At 36.1% G+C, this 26337-nt stretch overlaps 1 protein-coding gene across 2 annotated transcripts in view; it reads right to left on the minus strand.

The window, feature by feature from the left end:
• Positions 1 to 26337, minus strand: part of sema5a (sema domain, seven thrombospondin repeats (type 1 and type 1-like), transmembrane domain (TM) and short cytoplasmic domain, (semaphorin) 5A) — a 186623-nt gene that overhangs the window by 128366 nt on the left and 31920 nt on the right. For both annotated transcript variants that reach the window (XM_015392589.1, XM_015392590.1), the window contains exon 2: positions 10718 to 10925. In XM_015392589.1, coding sequence (XP_015248075.1) covers positions 10718 to 10865 — 148 coding nt within the window. In that variant the 5' untranslated portion in view covers positions 10866 to 10925. The remainder of the gene's footprint in view (positions 1 to 10717; positions 10926 to 26337) is intronic.

The raw sequence follows: 26337 nt of genomic DNA on the forward strand, positions 1-26337 counted from the left end.
AGTTATTTCCTATAATTATACAGCAAATAAAAAAATTAAATAAAAAACATATTTTGTATATGCCACACGTGGGGCCTCAATTCCTTATATTTTGTCCTGGACTCAGATGAGGCTGTCTTGCTTGTAAGAACCTATAAAATGAGATCCAATATTTTCCAACAAAACAAAGCAAAAAAAAAAAAAAAAAAAAAACACACACACAACTAGAAAACAATAAATCTTTTCTCTTGCCACTGTTCCAAAATGAGATTTGCAGATTGCTAAACAAATAGCTGAGCTGTGTTAGTATCAGTGTGTTGGCTGCATATATTTACCCAGCCCATCAATTCCTTTGGATGATGGAATCATTTTCAGAACACCAACTCAGCAATTTCTGCATTAGATGTTTTTAACTTAAATTTGATTTTTATTTATTTTTTTTTATTTTTTTGCATTTTTCTGTGTGTGTGTGTGTGTGTGTGTGTGTGTGTGTGACACATAAGGGGGACTATTTCTATATTTTCAAAAATGTACCCAAAATGCCTTATATTGACCAAAGCAACCTTGAAAGGATTTATGGCCTTTATGAAGAGGCCAAGGAAGCATTCATGAACATTAATAACCAGAACAGATGAGCCCTCCCAAGGCTCCCCATCTGAGTATACAGAGCTTTCTCTAGTCTCATTTTTTCATGTCAATCCGATTGTACCTGGTACAGCTGCTGGACTTCTGATGTGTGGCAGAATTACAACTATATTTTCTTTCCTTTTTACAAAAACATGTTAATAGTTTTTAACTTTTATTTTCTTTGAGCTATTATATCAAACATAATATTCTAGAGGAAACAAAATGGTAGGAAACCACACATATTTTCACAGTATACCCATCTCCTTTACCAGGTTGCATTTCTGCTTTCCATGTTACGTTGATATACATCATCTGCATGGCTAAATTAATGTGATAATTTAATCCCATCACGGCCGGGACAGAGAACATGTTGAATGAATCAAGGGATTGGCTGCTGACAAGACGAAGGCGTGATCCCGTTGCAGACACTTGGACACATACATAGATGGATTAAGATGAATACTAACAGAGCAGCAAGGGTTCTGAGCCAAAATGAAATCAGCACCCCTTTTCAGCTCATCCCCTTAAGCTCTGTCTCCTACCACCTCCTCACAACAAAACCACCAATAACTCACACACCATTTGTAATTTCTCACTCTGACACAGCATCTGATCCAAATAAACTAAAACAGGTGCATGAATATTTACATCAAGCATCAAAAGGCATGCCAGTCTCCAGCTTGGCACCCACTCAAAGTTAAGGAAGACTGGCATCAATGGCAACATGTGGAACCAGTTCTGAAACATGAGTGGATTTTTTTGTGTGTGGTGAAAGTACCACGTGGCAGTACAAGCCAGTCCACTTGTAATGCGGTCTGGTGTTTATTTGGAGCTGCACGAATGGCAACGATTTGCTTGGATTGATGTGAGGAAAAGAGCGGTCGAACAAATAGCTGCTTGGTTTGAATAAAGAAAACATAAAATGCAATTCCACTATAAATGTCACACACAAATATCAATAATTGATATCATCCCAAGAATAAAAAACAAATACATTTTTGCATGCAGAAAATCACATCTTTGGAGCAGGTTTTTGGTCAAATGGCATTGAATGAATCATGCAAAACTAACCTCCATGAAGCCACAAATAAGCACACAGTAAAACCTTTGAAACCTTATGTGTATTTAGAGGCATAACTTATGAGACATGCTTCTGACATGACGACCAAATTCTCGTTGGCCTCTTAAAAAAACATTTCAACGCTTTCATGCACCAATTACAATAACCTCACTCAGGGTTTTTCCTAAGTGTGTTCAGTTCATCACACTTATGAATGCTTTAAATTATAAAAAAAATAATGCCACTTAGACATGCATGAATGCCACAAATGCATTAATGAATGTAGATAATGATGATAAAGAGTGATAATATAAAATGTTCCATCCATCCCTTATTTAGTTATTTAGGTAAACTGTGTTTTTAACAACAAACATTTCTACCAAACCAATAAAAAATAGTATTCATTGAATTAAACAATAAGGAAGTTAGAGACCTCAGTGAACCAAAAGAACAAACATGTTCAATAATCTGTCACTGTACCTAAGAAAGACAAACATTTTTCCCAACCATAAAAAGGTTCTATTTCAGCATCCAAATAGCTGAAGTTTTGTCCTTAAGCTATGTCAGCTTTCAAATTCTCCAGCATCTTTAGCTACGTATGTACACATCCTTTCGTTAGAATTTACTTTGGGATATTCTTAGGCACCTTTACGAGTCTTATCCTTATTTGACTTGGATTTTAGCTTGCAGTGGGCATCAAGAATAGAGAATCAGTCAGAACCAGTTCTAACCTTTCTTTCTACCAGAATTTATTATATTTTTGCTATTGATTACTAGTTTTGATGCCAAGTCCGCCGATCATATATAGACGCTGCCTTATATCAGCAAAGAAGAATCTGCAGTAGTATTTGCGCAACCATCGTTTGGGGTATGCCGTTTAAAAAAATGTGTATTAAAGATAAACAAAGAAAAGACCAGTTGGCTACCTATGATGCTAACGATGGGATTATATAATGCAAACCTGGTGCACTGGGGTTTAAAGGTAGATTCCCTTAAGGAATACTTTCCTCCTCTAAATTAGTGCAAGTTCTTCAGGGAAAGTGGAGCTTTTTATATTCTCTTTTTCTCTTACTTTGTTCACTTAGGATCTGCAAAACCCACTAACTGAATGATTAAACCTGATCGTTCCTTTGTCCACAAAAGCATCACTACTTCCACGTCTAGTTAAGAGGACGTGACGTGCAGTAAATAAAACTAATCTGAACTAATCTGCAGAAAATATTGCTGTGTAGGAGTAAGGTATAAGCAACAGTACAGAAATATTATTTGCAGAAAAAACAATTTAAGAATTTCAGAGAACAATATGTTAGATCCAGAGATTAATTCCCAGAAATATTTCACCCTAATTTTAAGATTTATGAAAGTTTATCATATAGCACATTTCCATTGTTCTCTTTTTGATAATTTTCGAACACACACCTATTAAATATACCTTGCATGATCCATATTCATTTGAATAGGAGTTTTCCTCTCCACTGTCGCTGCAAGCATGCTTAATGTGAGGGATTGCCTTCTTTGAGTCCAATGAGTCGATGCAATTAACTGTTTTTTCTTAGAAAATTTTGAATCAATTTGACTGTATGATCTGGTTGAATTGTAAAGTGCCTTGAGATGACATCTATTAATTAGTGCTATATAAATAAACTGAATTTAATTGAATAATAAAGCCTATTTACTTTAAATACATAATCGTGAAATTCATGTATTTATGATTAATAACGTATACTTATTCAAAATGAATACTAATGAGCATATTCATTTCAATACCTAAAGTTTATGCAAGTGTATGCAATTCAAACAAAGAAACATTATGTATTTGAAGTCACTCAGTATCCATTTTGATCAGATATACTTTATTATTTCAAAATAAATAACACCTGATAGCTTTTTAGTTAAGCAAGCTATATTAAAATAATTAATATGGACCATGTCAGGTTTATCTAATAGGTTAGTGTTAAACCTTTCTATGTAAATGTGAATTTGCTGCTGCCACTCCCTGCAGTAAAAACCTCTCCAGAGTTTGCTTATGAAAACGGTATTACCAATGTTTGAAAGGTAATTAGATTACTTTTTCAGCTAGTATGTTGCATTTGGACTGAATGAAAAGTCAATTAACTAACATTTCTTTAACTACTGAAAATAGTACAGCAGGAATTGCAATGAAAAATGTGTTGAACATTTTAAGCAAAATGAAAAATAATTTGACGTACTGGGATCTTAGTATCCTCAAATATTTTCTATTTGGGAGAAACAAAAATGATTCACAATACCGTTTGCGTTGCACCTGTAATTTTCCCAAAACATTTCAATCTATAAATTTAAAGCATTTTACATATAATATGGCTAAAACATAGTCAAGCTTGGATAACAATAGAGGGATGTCGTTTTGTTGGGGGGAATTAAGCTCAAAGACCTTGGATGCCTCTAAATATAAATGAATCATCCCCAAATGTCTAATTAAGGTATCCCTGATTCTACTGGCAGCTTGTTGCATTTATGACTGCTGTGAGCCAATTTGTTTATTCTCTATTCCTTCAAACCAAATGTCTACTGTTCAGAGACGATTTAAAAAAAAAAACTGAGCTTGTTGTTTGGCTGTAAAACAAGTCTACCCGTCACACTCCAGGGAGATATGGCCCTTACCATGGCTTGTAAACACATTGTTTAAGACCACAGTTTATATATTTACAAACTCTTCAGGCTTGCAGGTAGGAACACTTGTTCAAATAACGTATTACTATTTACAATCGGAGGTGGAATAGCAATATAAATTTATTTCACAAAAAGGGTTTTTCCGAAGTGCAACTTGTAGAAGACCTTCATATAGAATACACAATTACAGTACAGCTCAACTGTTTTTGTGGAAATTGAGAACCTGTATCTTTTGGTAACCACTGGAACTTCTACTGTCAAACTATACAGTGAACTTTCCTCTCTGAAACCCTGCATTTTTGAAACCACCACACAAAGCAGAAAGCAGTCGTTATTCTACACCATCCTAACACCACAGTTACAGTTCTCTCAGCCAAGTGTTGTGCCAAGTCAGAAAACCACCAGCCTGAATGGGGTCAAGCCCATGTGAGGCACACCCTTCCACTGTCAGGCCACAATCACACAGACGAGAAAAAAACTGGAAACTGCTCAGGCAAATCCTGACCTTGGCTTCTGATGATGGGAAACAACGTCTATTTAGCCTAAATTTTACCTATTTACCAGTTTTAGTTTTTTTAAACTCATTCTTACAATATAATTGTTCTCCTCATTAGCTTTTTAGAGGATCTTAGAACGACAACAAAAAACAATGTATTTATATAAAGGTTTCAAATGGAAACATACTGTATTTTAAAACAAGCACAGTCAATCAATTCATTTTGGAAAAATCTGTGACTAACAAATAAAACAAGCACAAGTACAAAAACTAGCATAATGGTCCTCGAACTCAGCTTTAAAATCCCTAAAGTCCCATACTGTAGTTTTATGCAAACAGATTAAAAGATGTTACTCTCAAAACATTTTAAACAATGACACAGTAAAAGCTTTGCTCATAACTCTAAAATTGGTTGAGCTTTTAGATTAGTTTTAGCTAAGATTAAATGCTGAAAAAATAAATACTCAATAAAAAAGTGAAATGGCCATCCAAAAATACCTCAAGCTTATAGTCTCTCAAGTTTCCTGCTGTTTGTTTGGTAAAGCAACATTTTCATGAATGAGTCAAAGGAGGTCAATGCCCTGCATTAACGTGTTTCCCCAGGTGCTATTTTCCGTTAAATCCATCATTTCTGTCATTATCAATGTTCTAATATTTTAATTTATAGTGATATTATGACTTTTATGGTGGTTGGGGGATGCACTTTATAAAACCAGCTAAGAACTGGCCTTAACACAATCTTTGGTTAAGCTGTCAAACAATTTTGGTGAAACTAATCCTCTGTGCTTATTAATTTGTGAGCAGGGTGGAGTGGAGGGCGGGCCACAGAAACTGGGCCTGCCCAGGATGTCAATTGTTGTAGCACCTCAACAGCAGAATTCCTTAATGGTAGAAGCTACAGATTGGATCACATGGGGGCAGATTGGAGACTAATCCAAAACTCTACACAGTCTATGATTTGCACTTAGAATCTGCATTCAAATCAGCTAATTTTAAATAACATTGTTGATAAAAATGAATTTTTACAAAGGAACAAGTATCAAAGTCTGATCGCAACAAAGAAAAGAAAGAAACATTTTTTTTATGACATCATAAATATTGACTCCACAAATTGACCCTTTCTAAAAATCTATGTATTTTTTATTTTTTATTATTTATTTATTTTTTTTCTGTGACCAAGAGCCAACATATAGTCTTTGTGTCAAAAAAAGATAATGTTTGTCTGAGCGGATTGGGAGCTTATGGGTCCAATGGTCAATAGGGTATTTGAATGCGTTTGTAGTTCTCTCAGCTTGGCCAAAGGAGAATCATGGCAGCCTCACACTGCACATTTAGAACAACAAAGGCTTATAATACATTATATCTAGCACAATGACTCACAAAGAAGAATAATAGGTTTAACGAGTGGTTTCTCCTCCCTCACACAGACATTCTGCATACGTGTAATTATTCCCGCCTATGTTTATCTCTGGATATTCCGTAATGACTCAACTTATTGTGCTTTCCCTGCAAAAAAAAACTCAAGCTATATCTCTGCAGTCTTTGAAAGTCTGTGACCTTACAACTTAAAACAATAATATGATTTTTAGCAGATATTAACTTTTTAAAAAACTGTAACGAATATAAGTTTAAAACAAATGGAACAACAGTGATACTTCAAGGTCTTCAAGGGACATTGAGAAGAAGGAGCTGATTGAGAAACAAGTACAAACTCAAATGAAAAGAGAGAGAGATAGGATAAGTATGAAAGAGATTTTGTCCTAAAATCTTTGAAAAAAGAAACAGAAAAGAATAATCTCAAGGGTTTTAGGTAATGAAAGGAATGGCTTTAAAACAACTGAGACACAGAGTGGGTTAACTATAAAACACCTCAATGTTTTCTTAGTTGGAATATTTTAAAAGGAGTCACTGAGATATGATTCTCATCTGAAGTTGATTCTGAACATCTGGATTTAATCAGGTATCTACTATAAATACATTTACCAGGCTACAGTAAATGTGTCATGATTTAGGAAACAGTTCCTAATCAGTGCAAATTAATGTCTTGGCTCTGATTAATGGATTAAAATAAATATATATTTTTTTATTACTAAAGACAAGATTTTATTTTGTCTTTGGTAATAATGATGAAAACAACCAAAAACCTAAGGAGTTTTTGGTTGTTGCCATCATTGTGTAAACATTTCATATAAAAGAATGTTTAGCAACTTTTACAAAACAAATGCAGAGATATTCAACACTCATTTGTCTTTATACAAGTCACTTCTGCCTACATAAATATTAATTTATAAGATCTATTATCTAAACTCAGCACAGACAGTTTGAGTTTACTGTAGATAATAGCTTTACTTGCATTTTCAGCACGTCAAACAGCAACAAGATTTTCACTATACAGTAGTAAGTACTAGGGCTGCAACGAATTCTTTTGAAAATCCATTAATCTTTCGATTATTTTTCAGATTAATTAATTAATCATCAGATAGCCAAAGATTCTTTAAAAAAAGACTTTTTACTAAATTACTAAAAAGAAGACTTTTTATTAAATTAAACTAAAAACTTTCCCACTAGAGGAGTTTAGGACAAAATTTTTTTATTTATATAGCTTAAATGCAAAATGTTGATGTATTTTTTACAATCTTGGTATAATTACTGGTCTAAGTGGGTTGGCTCTGTCAGCTAAAGGCATGTTTTAGAGTCTATACTCCTATTAACGATTAATCATCTACTAAGTTGACGATTATTTCAATAATCAATTAATCACGATTAATTGTTTCAGCCCTTGTAAGTACATATCTATGTGTTTTATTTTTTTCTTTCCGTTTGAACATTAGGTACACAAAATCACTGACCGGTGTTGAACCTGGAGCCAGTAACTGCATCCAGAACAATCATGGAATGTATCACACTAGCTGGACAGTTACTAGGTTGTCTGCGCGTGTGTTGTAGTGAATCCAATGTCCCTCCGCCCCCTCCACAGACACTTTGGTGCACCTCTCCAACATTGTAGGTGACCGCAGAAAGTGACGCAGACAGTAGGCCTCTGATTGGTCAAATCTACATCTGCTTTACTCTATGTGCATTTCCTGTTTCATACCTTACCAGCTTGTTTTGTTTTTATGGCAACCATTGTGGAAAACGACTCGTTAAGTTGGACCAGCTAGAAGAGCGAGGGGCGCAAGAACACTGGAACCCTTTTTCCACCTGGATCCCCGCTCTTTTTCGCCCTCATGTCCCTCCGTTGTCGCACAAACTTGCCCCCACTTCCTAGATACTCGGCCGTATCTAGACACACAGCTAGATAGTGATTGTCCCTCTTGCTTTGTGGCGTGGAATAACATAGCGCAGACCATGTTTCAATATTGGGCAAAACTAAAAAATATCTGCGACAAGCTCACTGTGACACACTGCTGCTGGAGTATAACAGGCCATTTAGTCCTAATCATTGCCACTCAGTTGACGAAGAGAGTAGAGTACCAATTCAGTTTCAACATTTTTAATGACAGAGAGTGGCAAGACAAACAGTGGAGAAAAAACAGGACTTCAGTGGAGAATGCTTATGTCTCTATTGATTAAATTTATGCATGTATTTGAATCTCACCCTTTAGCCTAGGTCCTCTAGTCAGTTTCAAAAACTAAGCTTTGAACGATCTGTCTTAGATTCTGCTGAAATGAAAACAGCTTAGTGACATTTACTATTTTGTAAGGAGTAGACAGGACTGAATTGATTGCCACCAGAACCGTTTGTCGACTGGGTCATATTGCATTTTATTGCAGTTAAGCTGCACAATTGCAATATAAGATAAGATATAGAGAAAACAAAGCCTGATGGAGTCCCTAAAAATGCAGAGCAATGTGGAGACAGTACAGACAGAAGAATCTGTCTGCACTTTGTCTCCAAGAATCTATTGGGGCAAGCAAGCAGAAAAATAAAAGTTAAGAGACGGTTTTAAAACAATAATAGTGCCTTGCCAAAGAATATTTATGCATTTTGTCATGCTGCAACCAGAAAAACTTAATGTATTTGAATTGGGATGTTATGTGAAAGATACAAAATAGAGCAGAATTGTGAACAAAAAAAAATGTGGTTATCCTTAAATGTTTCACAAACAAAAATCTCAATAATTTCAATAATTCTCTAGGCACTTACTATAAGAATGAGGCTTGCTAATAAGTTTAAAATGGCAAAAAGATGTGGCACTTTTATATTCCTATTTCAAGAAACAAAATTTTTAATGGGTCTGCTGAGACTACTTACAGCATTTAAGATTTAACTGGATGTTTACTGCATACCTTCCCTTCTTAATAAATTTCCTACTTTTCAAATTAAAAATTAGGATAGCTTTATTTTGAGTAAAATAAATTTCCCCAAATATAGTATGTGATGCAAGGTTGGAGCACTGTTGCAGACTACAGTACATTAGCTTAATCCTAACGATAGAACCCTGGTACAGTGTATAAACAAGTTGTGCACACCTTTGAGAAATATAAGCCTACTGTGTCCATGAAGATAGTGAATCCCTTCAGACACTCTTGCAGTTTGACTACAACCTGTATATTTAGATCAAGGTTGCTTGGTCTGCTAAGGTGTCAGGACAGAAGAAGCTAAGTATTTTTTCATATTTTATGATAAACTGACCACCCTGAGATGAGAGTTCAAGATCACTTAATGGAGGAATCAGTAAGTGGTCAAATAATTAATAACAGATTTAATAAGAAAACAAGACTGCTACGCTGTAACACTGAACTCACACTGAACATGAGGCAGCTGCAAGCATGCTGCAGAAAGTCACTAACACTGAACACTACAACCAAGCTGTGGCTCCAGCTGCAGCAATAGTGCTACAAAGAAAAAAATGTTCACTTAGGTTAATGGTATTTTCGGCAATTGTGGGGCAAAATTTACTTTTGTGCACATACATTTCCCTTTCTTATCATCCAATAGGCCCTCTGTTTTTCTTTTTCTTTTGTTTTTACTAATCATATTAATGTCAGAAGGTGAGTTGATTTTATTCCTAATCTTGGAATAAAAAAAAATATTTTAAAGGCCTTTTTTCAAACCAGAAGTCAGAAGCCGCAGTAAATGAACCATTTCAATAAGAAGGGCTAGTCTTAAAATATAGAGCCTTTCCAAATTGCAAAGTACAGACACAACCTTAGTTTATTTTCATAGAAACAGATATAACTCGGTGTGGGTAGACACATAATGCTATGCAATAAATAAAGGGTGTACCTGTCACAAAATGTAATGTATAAACAGTGCAAATAATGCGAGAAATAAATGACCTTTTATAAAAAAAGCTACTTCTTTGTCTGAGATTATCAGTCTACTTATAAAAAAGCAGAGACATTTTAGTAATACAGTTGAAGTCTCCTAGCAACTGTGTTATATTCAAATGTTAGGATTTAAATAAAAGACAATGTATGCAAAGACGATTAATGAGATAAAGATACTGGAATAGAAAAAGCTGCAAAATAATGGAACATCATTTAACAACAGGATTTTTTTTTTTTTAAGACATTTCTAATAACATAAAAAATTCGGGTAGCAGTAGTTTTCTGTTAGTTGCGCAATGCACAACTTTGTGGTTTATTACTCACATGTCCATTCCATCACTTTTTTGAAAATGGTATACACTGAAAAAATGCAACAGTACAGTACACAACAGTTGGCTAACAATATAAAGGTATATATTTTGCAAACTTTGCTTTGGCACTAAACCACAGGGCTGTAGTTACACATTAAAACTGCATCATATATTAATACATATAACATCATATATTGATACATATTTATTGGAAGTTTAGAAGGTGAATAACTGCTACTTGTTTGTACTGTATGATGTGCCAAAAGAGAGTAAGTCATGGACGGACCTCTCCTGGCATGTATTTATTGGATAACTCACCTGAATGTGGGATCAGGGGGTGCTCTGTCTTGTGGCAGGGAGATTCAGGTAGTAGCACCGGTCCTCTCCTACTGGCCACACTGCAAAGATGTAGGACCAACATGCACTGCAGCAGCAGCAGTGCATGCTGGGTAAAATGGCGTCCCATGGGGGCCTGGGCTTGGCTTGTTTCTCCTCAGGCCTCAGAGACCAAGACCATAGGAAACACCTGGTAAGACAGAAGTAGAAAATGTCAGGATAAGGAAGAGGTGTGATTTCAATACAATTTTATTTTGACATAAAAAAACAAGATATTTTACAATATCCTCTAAAGATTTCAACCAAACCCAAGACTTCAACAAAGTAAAGATACATATTCCAAGTAAGGAGCAAGGTGTGAAGGGGAGAGGAATGAGACGAAAGAACTCCAGCAGTGTGTGAATTCCTCACTGGCAAAGAGAGACGGTTCACCTCTAACACAGAGAGCATGACACAGACATGGTGTTCTATACCTCATTCACCTGGGTATGAATTTCTCACAGAAACTAGATTATGCCCCATTTGGGAATGCACATGGGTTAAAGCTAAATTACAGTGAGATAAATAAGAATTACTTATTTACACCCTGCTATTTTGCCAGTTCTCCCATTTAGAAATCATAAACTGTCATTGTAGGTGCATGTTCACTGTCAGAGACATAATCTAAAAAAAAAAAAAAATCCAGAAATAGCAATGTATGATTTTTTAAACAATTTATTTGTATGATACAGCTGCAAATAAATATTTGAACACCTGAGAAAATAAATGTTAATATTTGGTACATTAGCCTTTGTTTGCAATTACAGAGGTCAAACGTTTCCTGTAGTGTTACACCAGGTTTGCACCCACTGCAGAAGGGATTTTGGCCCACTCCTCCACAGAGATCTGCTCTTGATCAGTGAGGTTTCTGGGCTGTCACTGAGTTTGAACTTCCTCCAAAGATTGGTTTAGATTTGGTTTAGGTCTGGAGAGTGGCTAGGACACACCAGAACCTTGATATGCTTCTTCCAGAGCCACTTCTTGGTCCTGGCCGTGTGCTTCGGGTCATTGTCCTGTTGGAAGACCCATTCTTGACCCATCTTCAATGCTCTAACTGAGGGAAGGAGGTTTTTCCCCAAGATCTCGCAATAGATGGCCCTGGACATCCTTTCCTTAATACAGAGCAGTCACCCTGTCCCATATGCAGAAAAACACCTCAAAACGTGATGCTACCACCCCCATGCTTCAGAGTGGCAATGATGTTCTTGGGATGGTACTGATCATTCTTCTTCCTCCAAACAGGGTTAGTGGAATTATGACCAAAAGGTTCTATTTTGGTCTCATCTGAACACATGACTTTCTCCCATGACTGCTTTGGATCTTCCAAATGGTCATTGGCAAATATAGACGGGCCTTGACATGGGCTGAAATAAGCAGGGGAACCTTCCGAACCATGCATGATTTCGAACCATGATGTCTTAAGGGCTCTGTATACTCCTGCCGCAGTGTGTCGCAGTTAGCTTGTCGCAGGTATGACACAGATGTTTTTGATTTATTCCCAATTTTGAAGCATGGTCGGCACTATGTTATTTCACGCTACAACACAAGAGGGACAACATGAACTAGCTAGGATTGTGGGTGTCTTTGTGTCGGTTTGACGAGCTTGTTCGCCGTCTACAACCCCTCATATAACGCAGGACGACACACAGTTCACCCACGAGTGTTCACAAAAGACTGGCCGTGGTGCTGCGTGTTTTGGCTTCGGGTGCAAACCAACAGACCATCCCACAGAGCTATGAACTATTATTCTGCACGGTGTCTGGGATAGTGTTTGTGGTGTCCAAGGCGTTGTGCGTCAACTACGACACACGCAGAAGACCTGGTTTCTGATCATAAACCAGACTTTAGTGAATTACCAACAGCAACCTTGTAAATGGTGGTGCCAGCTCTTTTCAGGTCACTGACCAGCTCGTGTAGTTCTGGGCTGATTTCTCACCTTTATTAGGATCCTTGAGACCCCACAACATGAGATCTTGCATGCAGCCCCAGTCTGAGAGAGATTGAAAGTCATGTTTAGCTTCTTCCATTTTCTAATGATTGCTCTAACAGTGGACCTTTTTTCATCCAGCTGCTTCGCAATTTCCCCATAGCCCTTTCCAGCCTTTTGGAGGTGTACATTTTTTTCTCTAGTGTCTTTGGACAGCTCTTTCATCTTGGTAATGTTAGTTGTTGGATTCTTATTGATTGTATGGGGTGGACAGGTGTGTTTATGCAGCTAACGACCTAAATCAGGTGCATCTAATTTAGGATAATAAATGGAGTGGAGGTGGACATTTTGAAGGCAGACTAACAGGTCTTTGAGGGTCAGAATTCTAGCTGATAGACAGGTCTTCAAATACTCTTTTACAGCAGTATTATACAAATTTATATTTAGAAAATCATATATTGTGATTTCAAATATCTTTGTTGTTTTCTAGATTATTTCTCTCACAATGTACAAGCACCTATGATGACAATTTCAGACTCCTCCATGATTTCTAAGTGGGAGAGCTTGCAAAAATAGCAGGTTGTTCAAATACTTATTTTCCTCACTGTATGTCATGTTTCTTAGAGGAGTGAAACGATTGCTCTCTACATATTGTGTATTCATGCGTTTTGAATTATTTAGAGTCTATTATTTTTTGTGTGCGAAATGTGAAGCATGTAGAGCTTCACCTGTTTCCCCAAGGTTAAAATGGATACTTGTGCTACTGTAAATCTAGTATTTCTTATTCATTAACATCCAAACCCTCCAAATGCTGAATGAGATTATTATGTTATTTAGCCAATAGATTTATTTTGGATAGAAAATTCAGTTACTGCAACAACAACAAAGCAGTTTGCACAGCTCAGTTGTTCATAATCCCTTTCTTTGTGGGGGTGAATTGATGAGCTGTCTAGACCACCTACATCATTAATTTTTAATCATTAATATGATGCTATTACCAGAAATGATTCATGCTGTGAGCGACAGAGGCAAGAGCTCTACTGACTGGTATCCCTCATCACAAGCAGCATTTGTGCTGAAGTGAGTAGAGACAATAATGAAAATCATTAATTTCATTTTTCCAATATGTATTTCAGCTGAAACTGAAGAAAACTCTTGTTTTGTTTATTTCCCTGGAAGGGTCGAGCTGTTGGTGTATATAACAATTCAATATCTACATACAGTAGAATCCGCTTATAGTGGTCAAGGATATAGTAATCAACCGCTTATATAGATCAAAAGTCTTGGGACAGAATCATTTCTATGCAAATGCTGTTTAAATAATTAATCAAGTAATCAAGAAATCCGCTTATAGTGTTAATTTATGGCCATTTTATGAATGTAAACATGTGCAATAACTAATTTTAGTTATTTTATTTTTTTTACTGCCATGATTCCTTTCTGGGCATCTGCTTCTGCTTCTGCCTAGCTAGCTCGGAGGTACAGGAGCGTACAAGGGGAGGAGGATGAAGAACAGGAGACTGTTGTGTCTTCCAGAGCTGAGATGAGGAATGCAGTTTGCATTTGAAAGACTGGTCTCCTGCATGATGGTTTAAAAAACTTTGACCTTTTACATCGTTTTGAAAAAGAAGTGAACTCGGTGTTGGACAACACTCTGATCTAAGGAACCATGAATAAATATGTTAAGTGATTTCTTAGTATGGCGCAGCAGATCCGCAACACAAAACAGAGGTAGGCTAGCTTTAATTTTCTGTAGCCTATGCAGTTATCTTCTATGTTGTTGTTCAATTAAACCTTTTGTTTCAAACCTTATGTGCTGCACCGGCAGCACAGCAGAGCCAACCCACAGAACAAGTTACATAGGCCTACTGTAGGCTATCAGAGTTATGTCTGCACACTGCGCAGTATTGTGCTGTGATTATGCATTAGTTTCAAACTTTATTTTCAGACTTGTTAAAAAAAAGTACCGGCGGCACAGCAGAGCTGACGCACAGCATATAATAAGTTACGTAGTCTACCAAAGTTATGTATGCGCACAGCGCATTATACTGTAATTAAACTTGCATGGTACTTTAATAAAATTCAGTGCTGATACATGATTGACCGAATGTAGGTGTACAAGCTGACATATAACTAACTGGCCTGCATAAAATAAACCCACATATTCAAGGACAGGATTTTTTTTAAATAGACATTTTCTAACTTTTGGGATAATATGGTCTGGTAAAAAATACATTTATATACATGTTAAAGCCAGAATGATTTGAAATGTAAATATGACTTCCCTACGACTTTAAGGGAAAAAAAGAAAGGGCAAGAAATGAGAAAAAGCTATCTCCTCTTTGATCTTTTAATGAGTGAATTGCACTCATACAATTAAAGTGTCCAGCATGCAAGAAAGGATGCAATGACATCACAAGTAGTGAGCTTATGGAAGTGCAATCCCTCATTTCTTTTCCATCCTGAGCCAGAGCCAGATTACAGCAGCAACGTAATCTTTTCAAGAAAGTTGAAAAGAGAGAGAGCTCTAGCCATTATTGTCCGCCATGGTTGTTGTTTTTCTTCCTGCCTCTGAATAACAAGACGCAGAATAGTGAACTTCATAAAGTATTAACAACATACAGGTCGGATGAAGGATACCTGGCTGTTCAGACACAGATCGCAGTTGAAAAGATCAGATACGTATCGGAATTAGGACCACGTAGCCAAGTGACCTGGGTCGCATTGGAAAAAATCGGATCTGTGTTGTTCAGACTCTCATAAAAACATCTTATACAGGTCAGCTAGTGGCAAGCAAAACTGGATTTGGGTCATTTCAGGCTGCAGGGTAAACGTAGCCAAAATTTCTTAATGACAATATCAATCATACAGTGTCTCTGTAGGATCTGGGTAAATTCTTCTGGAGTGTAACACCAAAAGGAAGCATTTCCTTCACTGCTTTGGCATGAAAAAAAAAAAAAAAGTAAAATCAGAGTTGTTATTATGGTGACAACGTGTCCTGGTCCTAGCCATGCTCATCTCATGCTGATTCTATGCCAAACCTACAAATTTAACATGGTTAAACTGGGCTTGCTCAAATTGCAGTATCCTCCCAACGTATGAGCTGGGAGTCTGCTCTAAATCTTGTGGCAACTCTTATGACTATGGGCAATAGGTTGCCTTGTCTCACTCAAACAGCTCTTTATGCCGACTCCACCTTCTTACTGTAGAGTAGAGTAACAGAGACTTTTTCTAACTGGGAAAGGGTAAACAATTATTCAGGAAAAAATATGTAGGTTTGGGCCCAGCTCAACTGAACCATGACATCTAGTAAATGAACAGTTTTTTCTCCTATGATTCACCTTCTGGATTTAATGACATCCTATAAATCAGTGTTGGTGTAAACAGCCACAAGGGAAAAAAAAAACACTACAGGGAGGAACATCTAAAGGCATTTATTAGTCAACCATTTCAATAAATCAAATTGTGAAGCCCACAATTTGGATGATTTATTTGTTCCCATCTGTTTGCATCACATTTTCTAATGTAAGTACAACAACACAGAATGCAATCGTTACACACCGAATCATCTGACTTGTTGCATCATTGAAACTTTTTTTCTGTGGGAGAGGAAAGAAAAAAAGCTTCTTGTGCTTTTTGACGATTTGACACTAAATCCTCTCTGGAATGTTAGTACAGGCCTCCAACTTCACCTTTTTCTACTCATTCTCTCATGAACACATGGACAGCACAAGTCCATTGACAATAAACACCATCACCTTAGGACGTTGTGATGGATAGCCTACTGTACAACCACAGCAAAGGCACAGAAGATCAGTACCACTAGCATATAAAAACACTCTATAATTGGTCCAGAATTGTGCTACCAGCATCATTACTAGAACTTGCTCTTCTAATCACATCCCCCCTGTCCTACAACAGCTTTACAGGCTTCCCATCAATTTCAGAATTATGTTTAAAGTTCTTTTTTTTGCTCATCTGGCCATTCACAACCTCACCCCTACATATGTACCTGCACTGGTCCACACTGCTGTTCCATCTCGTTCCCTCAGATATACTCCCTCTCTCCATAAGATAAGATTAACTTTATTGTCCCAAAGGAAATTTGATTTGGGTACAGACTCTGGCTGCTACATAGTCCAAACTAAGTGTCACACTGCATTCAAACATAAAAACACTGCTATAAAAAAAATCCACTGTAAGACAATAAATAAATACACAAAGGAAGCATTTTACATTACATTCACAATAAAAAAAATTGAAAGAAAAGAAAAATGTATAAAAACCCTTCTTTAAAAAATCTGTTATGTGAGATAATAAATACATAAAAAAGTATGTTAGTTTAGTTTTAGAATTATTTTGTTCTCTTTATATCCCACCTCAAAATTCACCTGTTCAAATTTAGCTATTAACTCTGACATAATTCACTACATTAAACTGCTTTATTCTGCTTTTTTTTTTTTTTTTTTCTTTATTTTTTTTTTTTTTTTTTTTTTTACTTTATATCTGTTTTTGTCTTGCTTTTATCCATATATTTTCATTGCATTCTCACCATTTGTGTTTTTTTCCCCCCATTATGATTTTTTTTTTTATTAAAACAGCTGTTTAGTAAAGAGTTTTGTCATATATAGTCATGTTCAATAAATCAGAACATTTTTGTTTAGTTCACTCAGTTCACCAAGTGAAAAGCAGTGTATAGACGTACACACAGATATATGTTTAAAAGCCTTTATTTCTATTTATTAAGATGATTCTATGGTTACAGCTAATGAAAACACAGCATTTGTCACAAAGATAATAACTAGACAATGTTAATTTCAGAAATGTGGAATTAATGAAACATATCTTTTGTGCCTAATTTAAAGATATTTAAAAGAGGTATGTCTAAATCAGTCAATAAATGACCTTCATAGGAAAACATTTTTCAATTTATATAATATGACTCTATACCAGGTAAGTTTTACATTGAAAGAATGTAGAAATTCTATAGAAATACTTCTGAGTATTGTGTTTTTATTACTGCAACAACAGAATGCTGATGCACCTATTTTTCCTTGATTGATAACAGCTTTCCTGGAACAGCATCTGGTAAGGCTGTCATTGTTTTTGCCCTCAGGTTGCAATTTGAAGGTGCCAACAACAAACCTTCCTTTTTGCTATAGAGTTTATTAAGACTGTATCCAACCTGAGGTGATGTCAGAAGATGGACAAACCGAATAGGTCGGAGGTGGTGGTAGGTGGATGAGCAAAAATTGTTCAATAACTTCGATCTAATCCTTGTGATGAAAACTAAACCCGTTGCACACCACAGTAAGATTGAATCAGTTTTTGTGATGTTATATTTACTGGTGAATGAACAAAGCGGAAGAATTTCCCTATCTTTGAATTTTTTTATGTTTGGTCTTTAATTACAGTTGTGTAACTTAAGCTACTCATTCAAAGTCACATGTGGGAAAAACATCAGAAAACTATATGTGATACAGGCGCTATTGTAAATTCTGCATCAATGAAAAGCATCCATTTGGATTCAATCAATCGCTGCTTTCAAATTTCTCTTTGATCTTCAGCATCATAAACCCTTTGATTCATTACAAGTGAGTGGACATGCATCTAAAGAGGTTGAATATTATTATTGGCATGAAAAGTGCAAATGTATCACATTTATTACCCGCACAAACTGATGTTGTGATAACATATTTTGCATATAATGAGAAGCCCACACACTGACTATGATGAAGCAAACAACTCCTAGTAAGTATATCAGTGACAGAACACTTTGCCTTGGTTTGTCTGTAATGGCAATTAGTCCTCAATGCTAAATTAATATTTTTACACCAGCGGTCTTTATCTCTGGTCCTTAGGATCTACTGATCTGCAGGTTTCAGATGCGTTCCTGCTCCAACACAGCTGAATCAATTGAATGGCTCATTACCAGGCCTTCGCCAAACATGATGGCATGCTGAAGTGGTATTCAGTCATTTGAATAAGCTGCGTTGGAGCAGGGATGCATCTAAAATCTGCAGTACATCTTGTGGACCAGGGTTGGGAACCCCTTTATTCACACAAAAAAACAAGGTTCAGTTTTGGCTTTGTTATTTTTTATGTCCTCTACTATGGAACTGTGCCACCATTGTCATTGACTCTACTTACAAAATAAATCAACATACTTTGTTCAGTTTTTGTAAAGTTGGCAATAAGATAGATTTGCTTTTACTTCAGCAAAAACAAGTGAGGACACGCCACCAGCTAACTCATGCATGCTGATTTTAGCCTACATCATCCACATAGAACCTACAGAACCAACCATTCAGAGTCAGTGGCACATGTATGTTTCACATACAGAGTGTCTTCTTCACACAAATATGGAGGATCACTGTAACACACAAGGCATTCAGCTGCATGCTTCTTTCTCAGTGTTTATTAGGAGGCTTTACATGCTTCTGTTACATGCATTTTTCTGCCTCTGTTATTTGTCTGCAGTGATGTTTTTGCAAAAAAAAAAAACAAGATGTTGATGATCTGCTTTCTGTAAACAAAGATAGTCACTCATTACAAATCCCTAAAATATAAATCTCGCTGCACTTTCTTTGACATTTTTTTAACTCAGGCTGCAGCAAGATTGTACTGAGCATTTTCTATTGATTACATGTAGACAATAGGGAGTTTTAATGAACACTAGAAACCCAAAAACTTCGAAAAAAATTTAAGCACTTCACGAGATCTGATGCGTTTACATCCACTACTGAATTTAACCAAATTGAAGAAATCCTGGTCTATATGTTTGTCTGCTTCTGCTTTTCATGCTTTCTAAGTGTGTGTGTTTGGAATAAAGACTACTGCAATAGATTGGTGCTTAAAGAATTTAAAGACGCACAGTGAAGAGACAACTTCTTGGAGAGAATTTAAGAAACTTTGCTAGCTTAGGAGAAATTAATGAGACCCAACGAGACAAGAGTCCATCCCACGGTACCTTTATATGTTGCTTGTTTCTATGAAAGAGAAGGTGGAATTTAACCAAGCCTGGATGAGGAAGCAGCGTCCCATTAGAGAACCATGCACCAGCCTGCAGTATGGTCATGCCTATCATCAAATGATGTAGATGAAACAATTATGAGGGCCCTTACTAGATATTTGTCCAACAATTTCGCTCTCTGCAAGCAAATGTGATGGATCCCAAATATAAATAAAGCGATTCCTTATATAGCCCCTCATTTGCTCGCTGTTTGTCTTTTTTTTCTTTTAGGATTGTGCAGATGCTAAAAAACAAAATAAAACAGAGAACTGTGTTTTTTTTATAGGGTAACTGCAGTACTGGAGAGAAAACCAGCTTTGTCATTGGGTGTGATATTGAGAAATCAGAGAACTGCCAGAGAACACCTGTTCTCTGATTTGCTTTATTATGTTTGCATTATCACTTTAGAAATCAGATAACCCTAAAAATGGGAATGGGAATTTCTGTGAGCATGTAACTGGCTCACTAAAAGAGTGCTGTCAGTGTTTCTCAAGACTGTGCTAGAGAAATATTTGCCTTTTGAATTACCTGACAAATTTTCACATAATGGAGAAAAAAACATAATTTCTTGTCTGAAGTCTTAATGGAAGATTAGTTGGTTTATTAAATCGTCATGTGCCATTGCACCAAGCCTGCATAGTCTATATTATTATAGAACTAATGCACATAACAAAAGCACCCCCACTTAGGTGAAGAAATGTCCTCCTTCAAAGTAAAACCAGTAGCATTTTAACACTTTTGAATTAATGGGAGGAATTTTTTTCTACCAACAAAATTGCAAAGCTTCTACTTTATTATCTTACAGCATGCTCTTATTGCAATCTGCAGTTTCAAAACCTAATGACTGTTAGATTCCTCTGCCAAAAGAGCTAAGAAAATAGCACCATAGTTTATTAAATTGTTGATTTCATTGCAACATCTTTAAATGTAGTATTGGAATCACAAAGGACTTCTGGACTTCTAAATATTTGCTACTTTTTCAAGTGTTTTATGTATTGAATATATTGACAGAAGGGGTGGACTCTTTACTTCCCTCAATGCTAAAACCTGATGACATTCTAAAGCCTAAAGAAGGTAGGAATACTGAGTTATTGTAATGAAAGAAAAGAGTAAGGAAAATGTGGGTTAATCGTAACTAAAATGTTAAATTTCAGCAATAATAATGCAGCTAAATATTATGTTGTTGTCAGTAAAACTAAAATATTCTAAAATAGTCTATTTTTCATTGGAAAATATTGCATAAGATAAATTTATTTACAAAAATGTAAACATATAGTATAATATCCCATAAGTTAACTAAATTAATGGAATAAATAAAGCAAACTGATGTACCATCTCTGTGCATGTGAAGACTATATTAATGACTGACTAGAATAAAGCCTTGATAATTTTATTTTTTTTAGCTTTGATATATATTCAGTATTATATCCATTCATTGAAGTATAATAATGAAAAATTCTGTTTTATATATATAACACAGCACACACATGTCAGGTGGAGGTGTTGGCTAACTAATCTATTGAGTTCTGCCCACAGTAATGAGTGGAGAGAGGATTAAATCCACATCACTATTGATTTTGTCTTAGGTGAACTTCTTGATGGTTGACTTGCATCATATATAATGAATAGGCTCCTGAATAAATCCTGCATTTGTACTGTCACTGAAACATATGTACATAACCCCCTATTCCTGGGAAATCATTCCCAGAACATAACAAATGCACTTCCACACACAAAACAATTTCACATTTTTCTGTCCTTGTGGGTAATTTCCATGACTTCTATTAATTTCTAACCCATTTTTAAATCCTAACCATGACCTTAACCCTGACAGAATCATACCTAACCCTGACCCCAACCCTAACTCATTTAACACCTTAGTTCTAAACCTAATACCTAACCCTATAACAGCATTTAAACCCATGGTACCAGGCATTGGTCCCTATGGGAGCAGTTGGTCCCTTAAGATTTGCTACAGTTTATGGAAAATGGTCCTCACAATGTCGGAAATGCACTCACACACACACAAATTAGTCCAAAATGCAACAGCCACATTTGTCAAGTATGGGTGATGCAATGATGATCCATCTGTCCATGCACAGTGAAGGGAGTGAGATGATGGTCACACTACAGTGCTGATGGATTTTTTTTTTCCTTTTTGTACTTTCTCTGTGATCAGGCAGAAAATGTTCACTTTTACAGTAAGATGGACACAAATATGAGTAAAATCCACTCAGCGTTTGCTCTAAATCAAAAATAGACGTGACTGAAGTGTTCCATGAAGATTTGTGTTTGGGATGCAGAGTGTCACTTTTGTGTTTTTGGCTGCAATTGACTAGGTCTTTATCCATATATAGTTTTGTCCATCTGAAAAAATACTGTAATTTTCATTTAATCTCAGCTATTTATTTACATTTCAAAAAAGGCAATTACAAAGGAGGCATAAACATCTAAAATTCCAAAAGCAATGTAATATCATTTGTTTAAGACCACACTTAATTGTTCATTGTTGGTCAAATTAAGTCCCTAGCTAAGTGGATGATCACTAAGAAACCGTCAAGATAACCAAGTGACTGGGTAATTAAAAAAATCACACAAAGGAACAAAGCCAATTTAGTGCTCAAAAGGAGAGTTCTGAGGTCACTGACTGCAGCATAAAGCACAACATGACTGGCAAACTGGTCTAACGTTTTTGCGTTTTTCTTGCTTTCTTTGCCATGATGAGATTTTTGCAGTCTGCTAATGTGCTATGTCTCCCATCCCCCCTCTGTCTACCTTTTATTGACCTTTTCCCCTCAATGTTTATGCCTTTAGAGTACCTTTGTCTGCTAGGTGTTTTAAAGGCTCAGCAAAGGTGAAAATACTGATGGAGTGATGATTTTGTCAACAAAGGTTCAACGCGACCCAGCAGGTCCATTTCCACTTGGTGACCCCAAAACAGAAGACAGATTAATTCCACTGGAAGAAATGTTTATGTTTCTAAAAGAGTGAGATTGAGAGTGCATTTGAATCTGATGACTTGTTTGTTTCAACGCCTTATCTGCAGTGCACAGTATGGTTTTTAGAGTACAAATAGAAGGTGCAGACAAGCAACTGTTTTTTGTCTGTTTCTTTCTTTCTTTCTTTTCTTACCCATAGTCCCAGGATGTTCGTCACCATGCTGCTTCCTTACTCTCTGTAAAGAATCATGAAGTAATATTTGCTATAAATCAAAGCCCAACTTAACGAGTCTGTGCAGCATCTCTAAAACCAGAACAGATACAGAATGTTCAAATGCCCATATTAAAAACATAATGAGAGCTAGGTCTAAAGAAAAGAAAAACAAAGCAGTAAAGGCCGTGGGGCGGTTTACATGCCAACTGAGGCAGAGAGGTGATTCTCGGAGAGCGATCTGGGAAGTTTATCAAAGCTTTTCTTTCTTTTTTTCATGAAGAGGTGAGAGAGATATGGCGCACACCCTTTGTTTTCTGTGAGGCTTTAAAGACAATCGCTATTTTACTATATCTGTTTTCTGTCCTCCTGAATAATTATTTTTTCCCAAAGGAGGCTGAAAAACTAAGCTTTCTGTCCCTTGTTGTTTTTACAAGGCTCAACAAGGTTCACTACTTTATCCGTTTTCTGTCCACTTGAATTCCTATCATAGGTATTCTTTTTTCAATATTTCATTTCTCGCTTTTGCATGAGTCTGTCACTCTTGCTATATACTCGATGTGCGACTCCAAAACTGGCTGTTTCCCTGTGCGATTAACAGTTTTTATTTTGCAATTCCCCCCAAAGCGGATGTGTTTTACTTTGTAACCGGGTGTCTCTTCCTCTCAGACATAAAATTTCTGCTTAATTGCTGTGTAATCTTTTTTTTTTTTTTTTTTTGCTGTGTAGTCCGACTAAAATAGAACTGGGCTCTATCTCAGTCGGACCCACGCAAGACCCTTTGAGTAAAATTATGTTGGGTGTGATCATCCCCATTGACTTTCAATGAGCGCTAAATGCAACGACCTCATCTGACACGATTTTCAGTCAGATCATTTTTGGTTTGTTCTTGCTTTTAGTCTTTTGATTGTTGATGTTAATTGATGATGCTGTTCTATTCTTGCATCCTTGTTTGCAATGGAAAACAATGAGAAGAGGGTCTTTAAACATACATATACCCTATATGGGTATTGCGGCGAAAGAGTAATTGAACCGTTTAATGGCTGATTAAGTCTGAAGTTTACACACACACACACACACACAAAGTATTTCTGGTCCATAAACAATTATAAATTAAACTACAAAGTACCAGTGGTCTTTAAACTTCACTGCATTTGTGTGTGGATTTTTTAGACTCTCCTGACGTGCCTTGATACACAAATGCATTTTTTAAAATGGGATAATTTGCAACCAATCACAGTCTCTTTATAATTTAATTTATAATTGTTTATGGACCATAGATACTTTGGTGATACTTGTGCTGTGCATGTGTGAATCTTGCTGTGTGTGTGTGTGGGTCTTGTACTGTGTGTAGTGAATTATTATTTTTTGCGCTTCCGTAAATTGTGCTGTGTGTGTGTGAATCCTGTGATTTTTTTGTGCTTGTGTGAATCGTGCTGTGTGTCTCTGGAGCTTGTCCTACTGTATGCATCTATGAATCACATATGTGTATTTGTGAAAACTGAGACAGATCTAGCTCCATATCTGCTTGCTTTGCATAAGGATGCTATACAACATACTGCGTTGGGTGTGAAGACACCTTAAAAGATATTACTATCATAAGTTATCATCAGAAATCCCTTCCATTGTTGAACCTAACTATTCTCTTTTCTTCCCAAGATCTCCTGAATCAAACCCTAATTACCCAAGAAACCAGGACTTCTCTAAAAATAAGAACCTTTTAACTTAAACCCTGTGTCTTAAATTGTTGCCTGCAGATGAGTCAATCTGGTTTCACAATGACGGAACAGTCTGGCCAACGAGACTAAACAGCACAATTACGGACCCCTCTCTCAGGGCATCATCCTCAGTGTTAAAGCTGTCTGTCCAATTCATATCTTTGTGTTATTTTGATTCTGCTGAATGTTTTAAGAAGTAGAGTAGTTAAAGATTTCATTTTTTTTTTCACACTTAGGTTAGGTCTTGATTTGTGTACATTTGGGTCGTTTCATACTTATATTGTATTTTGACTCTTATGTGCCTTTTGTTAAATTATGTTTGGTTTTTTTTCTTCATTTTTATCGTAGTTATAAGGGATTTTTATCTGTGAAAACTCATGTAAATTAACTTTCCTTTCTACTTAAGTACAGTTTGAGTAATAAAAAAAAAAATTTATTTTTCTTTCATTTTATCAAATAGAGGAAAGGGAGAAGCTTGTTAAAAGCCAGACCCTGGGGATCTGAGGAAAAACGTATCTGTGGCCGCTCTGTTTTAACCGTGGTTCTCTACTTAATTATAGCAAAGTTTGCTTTCTAAAATGGCTGCTAAATTGTCCTAAGAAGATTGTTTTTTGGGTCAATTTAGAATGATATTACGCTGTTCCAGTGTGTCCTCCTAGCTTTTTCACCCCAAAGAGGACAATAATTCTAAAACACTCCAAACACTGTGTGATGTATTTTTGGAAAGCCTTTTCAAGCAGCCTCAGTGACAAGTTTGACCACAACCACACCTTTGGTCCAGATAAATCTGGGACATAGATTACACACATTCACACACACACTCAGTGAATGACAAAAACATACAAAAATACAGACTCAGCCAGCTGTGTTGCTCAAAAACACACCCAGCAATTTTAACCAAGTCCCACCCTGTCTACCAGAGATAGTCAATTTAGAACTCAAGCAGATGCTTCTTAAAACTGTCTGCAAATGTATTTATGCGACAACAACTCCATATTAGACCAGCCACATTCAAATCAATTTTCAAGGCTTAGATGACATCATTCTAGTCAAAAAAAAATAAAAAAAATATAATAAATCTCCCAGTAAAAAAAAACTTACAAATACTTGATAGCACAGCTGGAACTGTGTTTTTTTTTTTTTTTTTTTTTGCTGTAGGTTGAAGGAATACGGTGAAATCTAGCAAGATTTTAGAGTTTGCAACAAAAACTGTTGTACTTCTAAACTGAAGTCAATGTAAAGCAAACCTGTGACTTTCTTCAATTGAGTCTCACCTGACATCTTCTCATTGTGTAGTTTTATTTCACCCTCACTGTGCTCAGCTAAAAAACATGATTACAACTCTCCTTTTCCTATACCGTTCAGCTTCTACATGTTTGTGTCAAATAACTCAAGATGGTCCCTTTGCCCTACTGTAAAATCTTTCTATTTCTAGAAGGCAAGGGAAGAAGTGATTGGAGAGAGTGAACCTGAATAAGGGTGAAGGTCTAGATTTTTGCCCCTGAAGGCCTGTGAGACTCTATAGCACCATTTGAGATTCCAGTTGGCCCCTCAAGTAAACAAATAAGCTACCATCAGGACCTCTTGCAGTTTGCATTTTGCTGGGGAATTGGTCAAAGATGCAAATTTTTAAAAGGTTTCTATTTAAAATATTATAATTTTTTTTATTATATAGTAAATACATTTCCAGAGACAGAATTTGGGGGTTTTGATTATCTACAAGATAGAATAATCAAAATAATAAGAAATAAAGGCT

Source organism: Cyprinodon variegatus, unplaced genomic scaffold (assembly GCF_000732505.1).
Source record: "Cyprinodon variegatus isolate N-32 unplaced genomic scaffold, C_variegatus-1.0 Scaffold597, whole genome shotgun sequence".
Classification (NCBI taxonomy): Eukaryota; Metazoa; Chordata; class Actinopteri; order Cyprinodontiformes; family Cyprinodontidae; genus Cyprinodon; species Cyprinodon variegatus.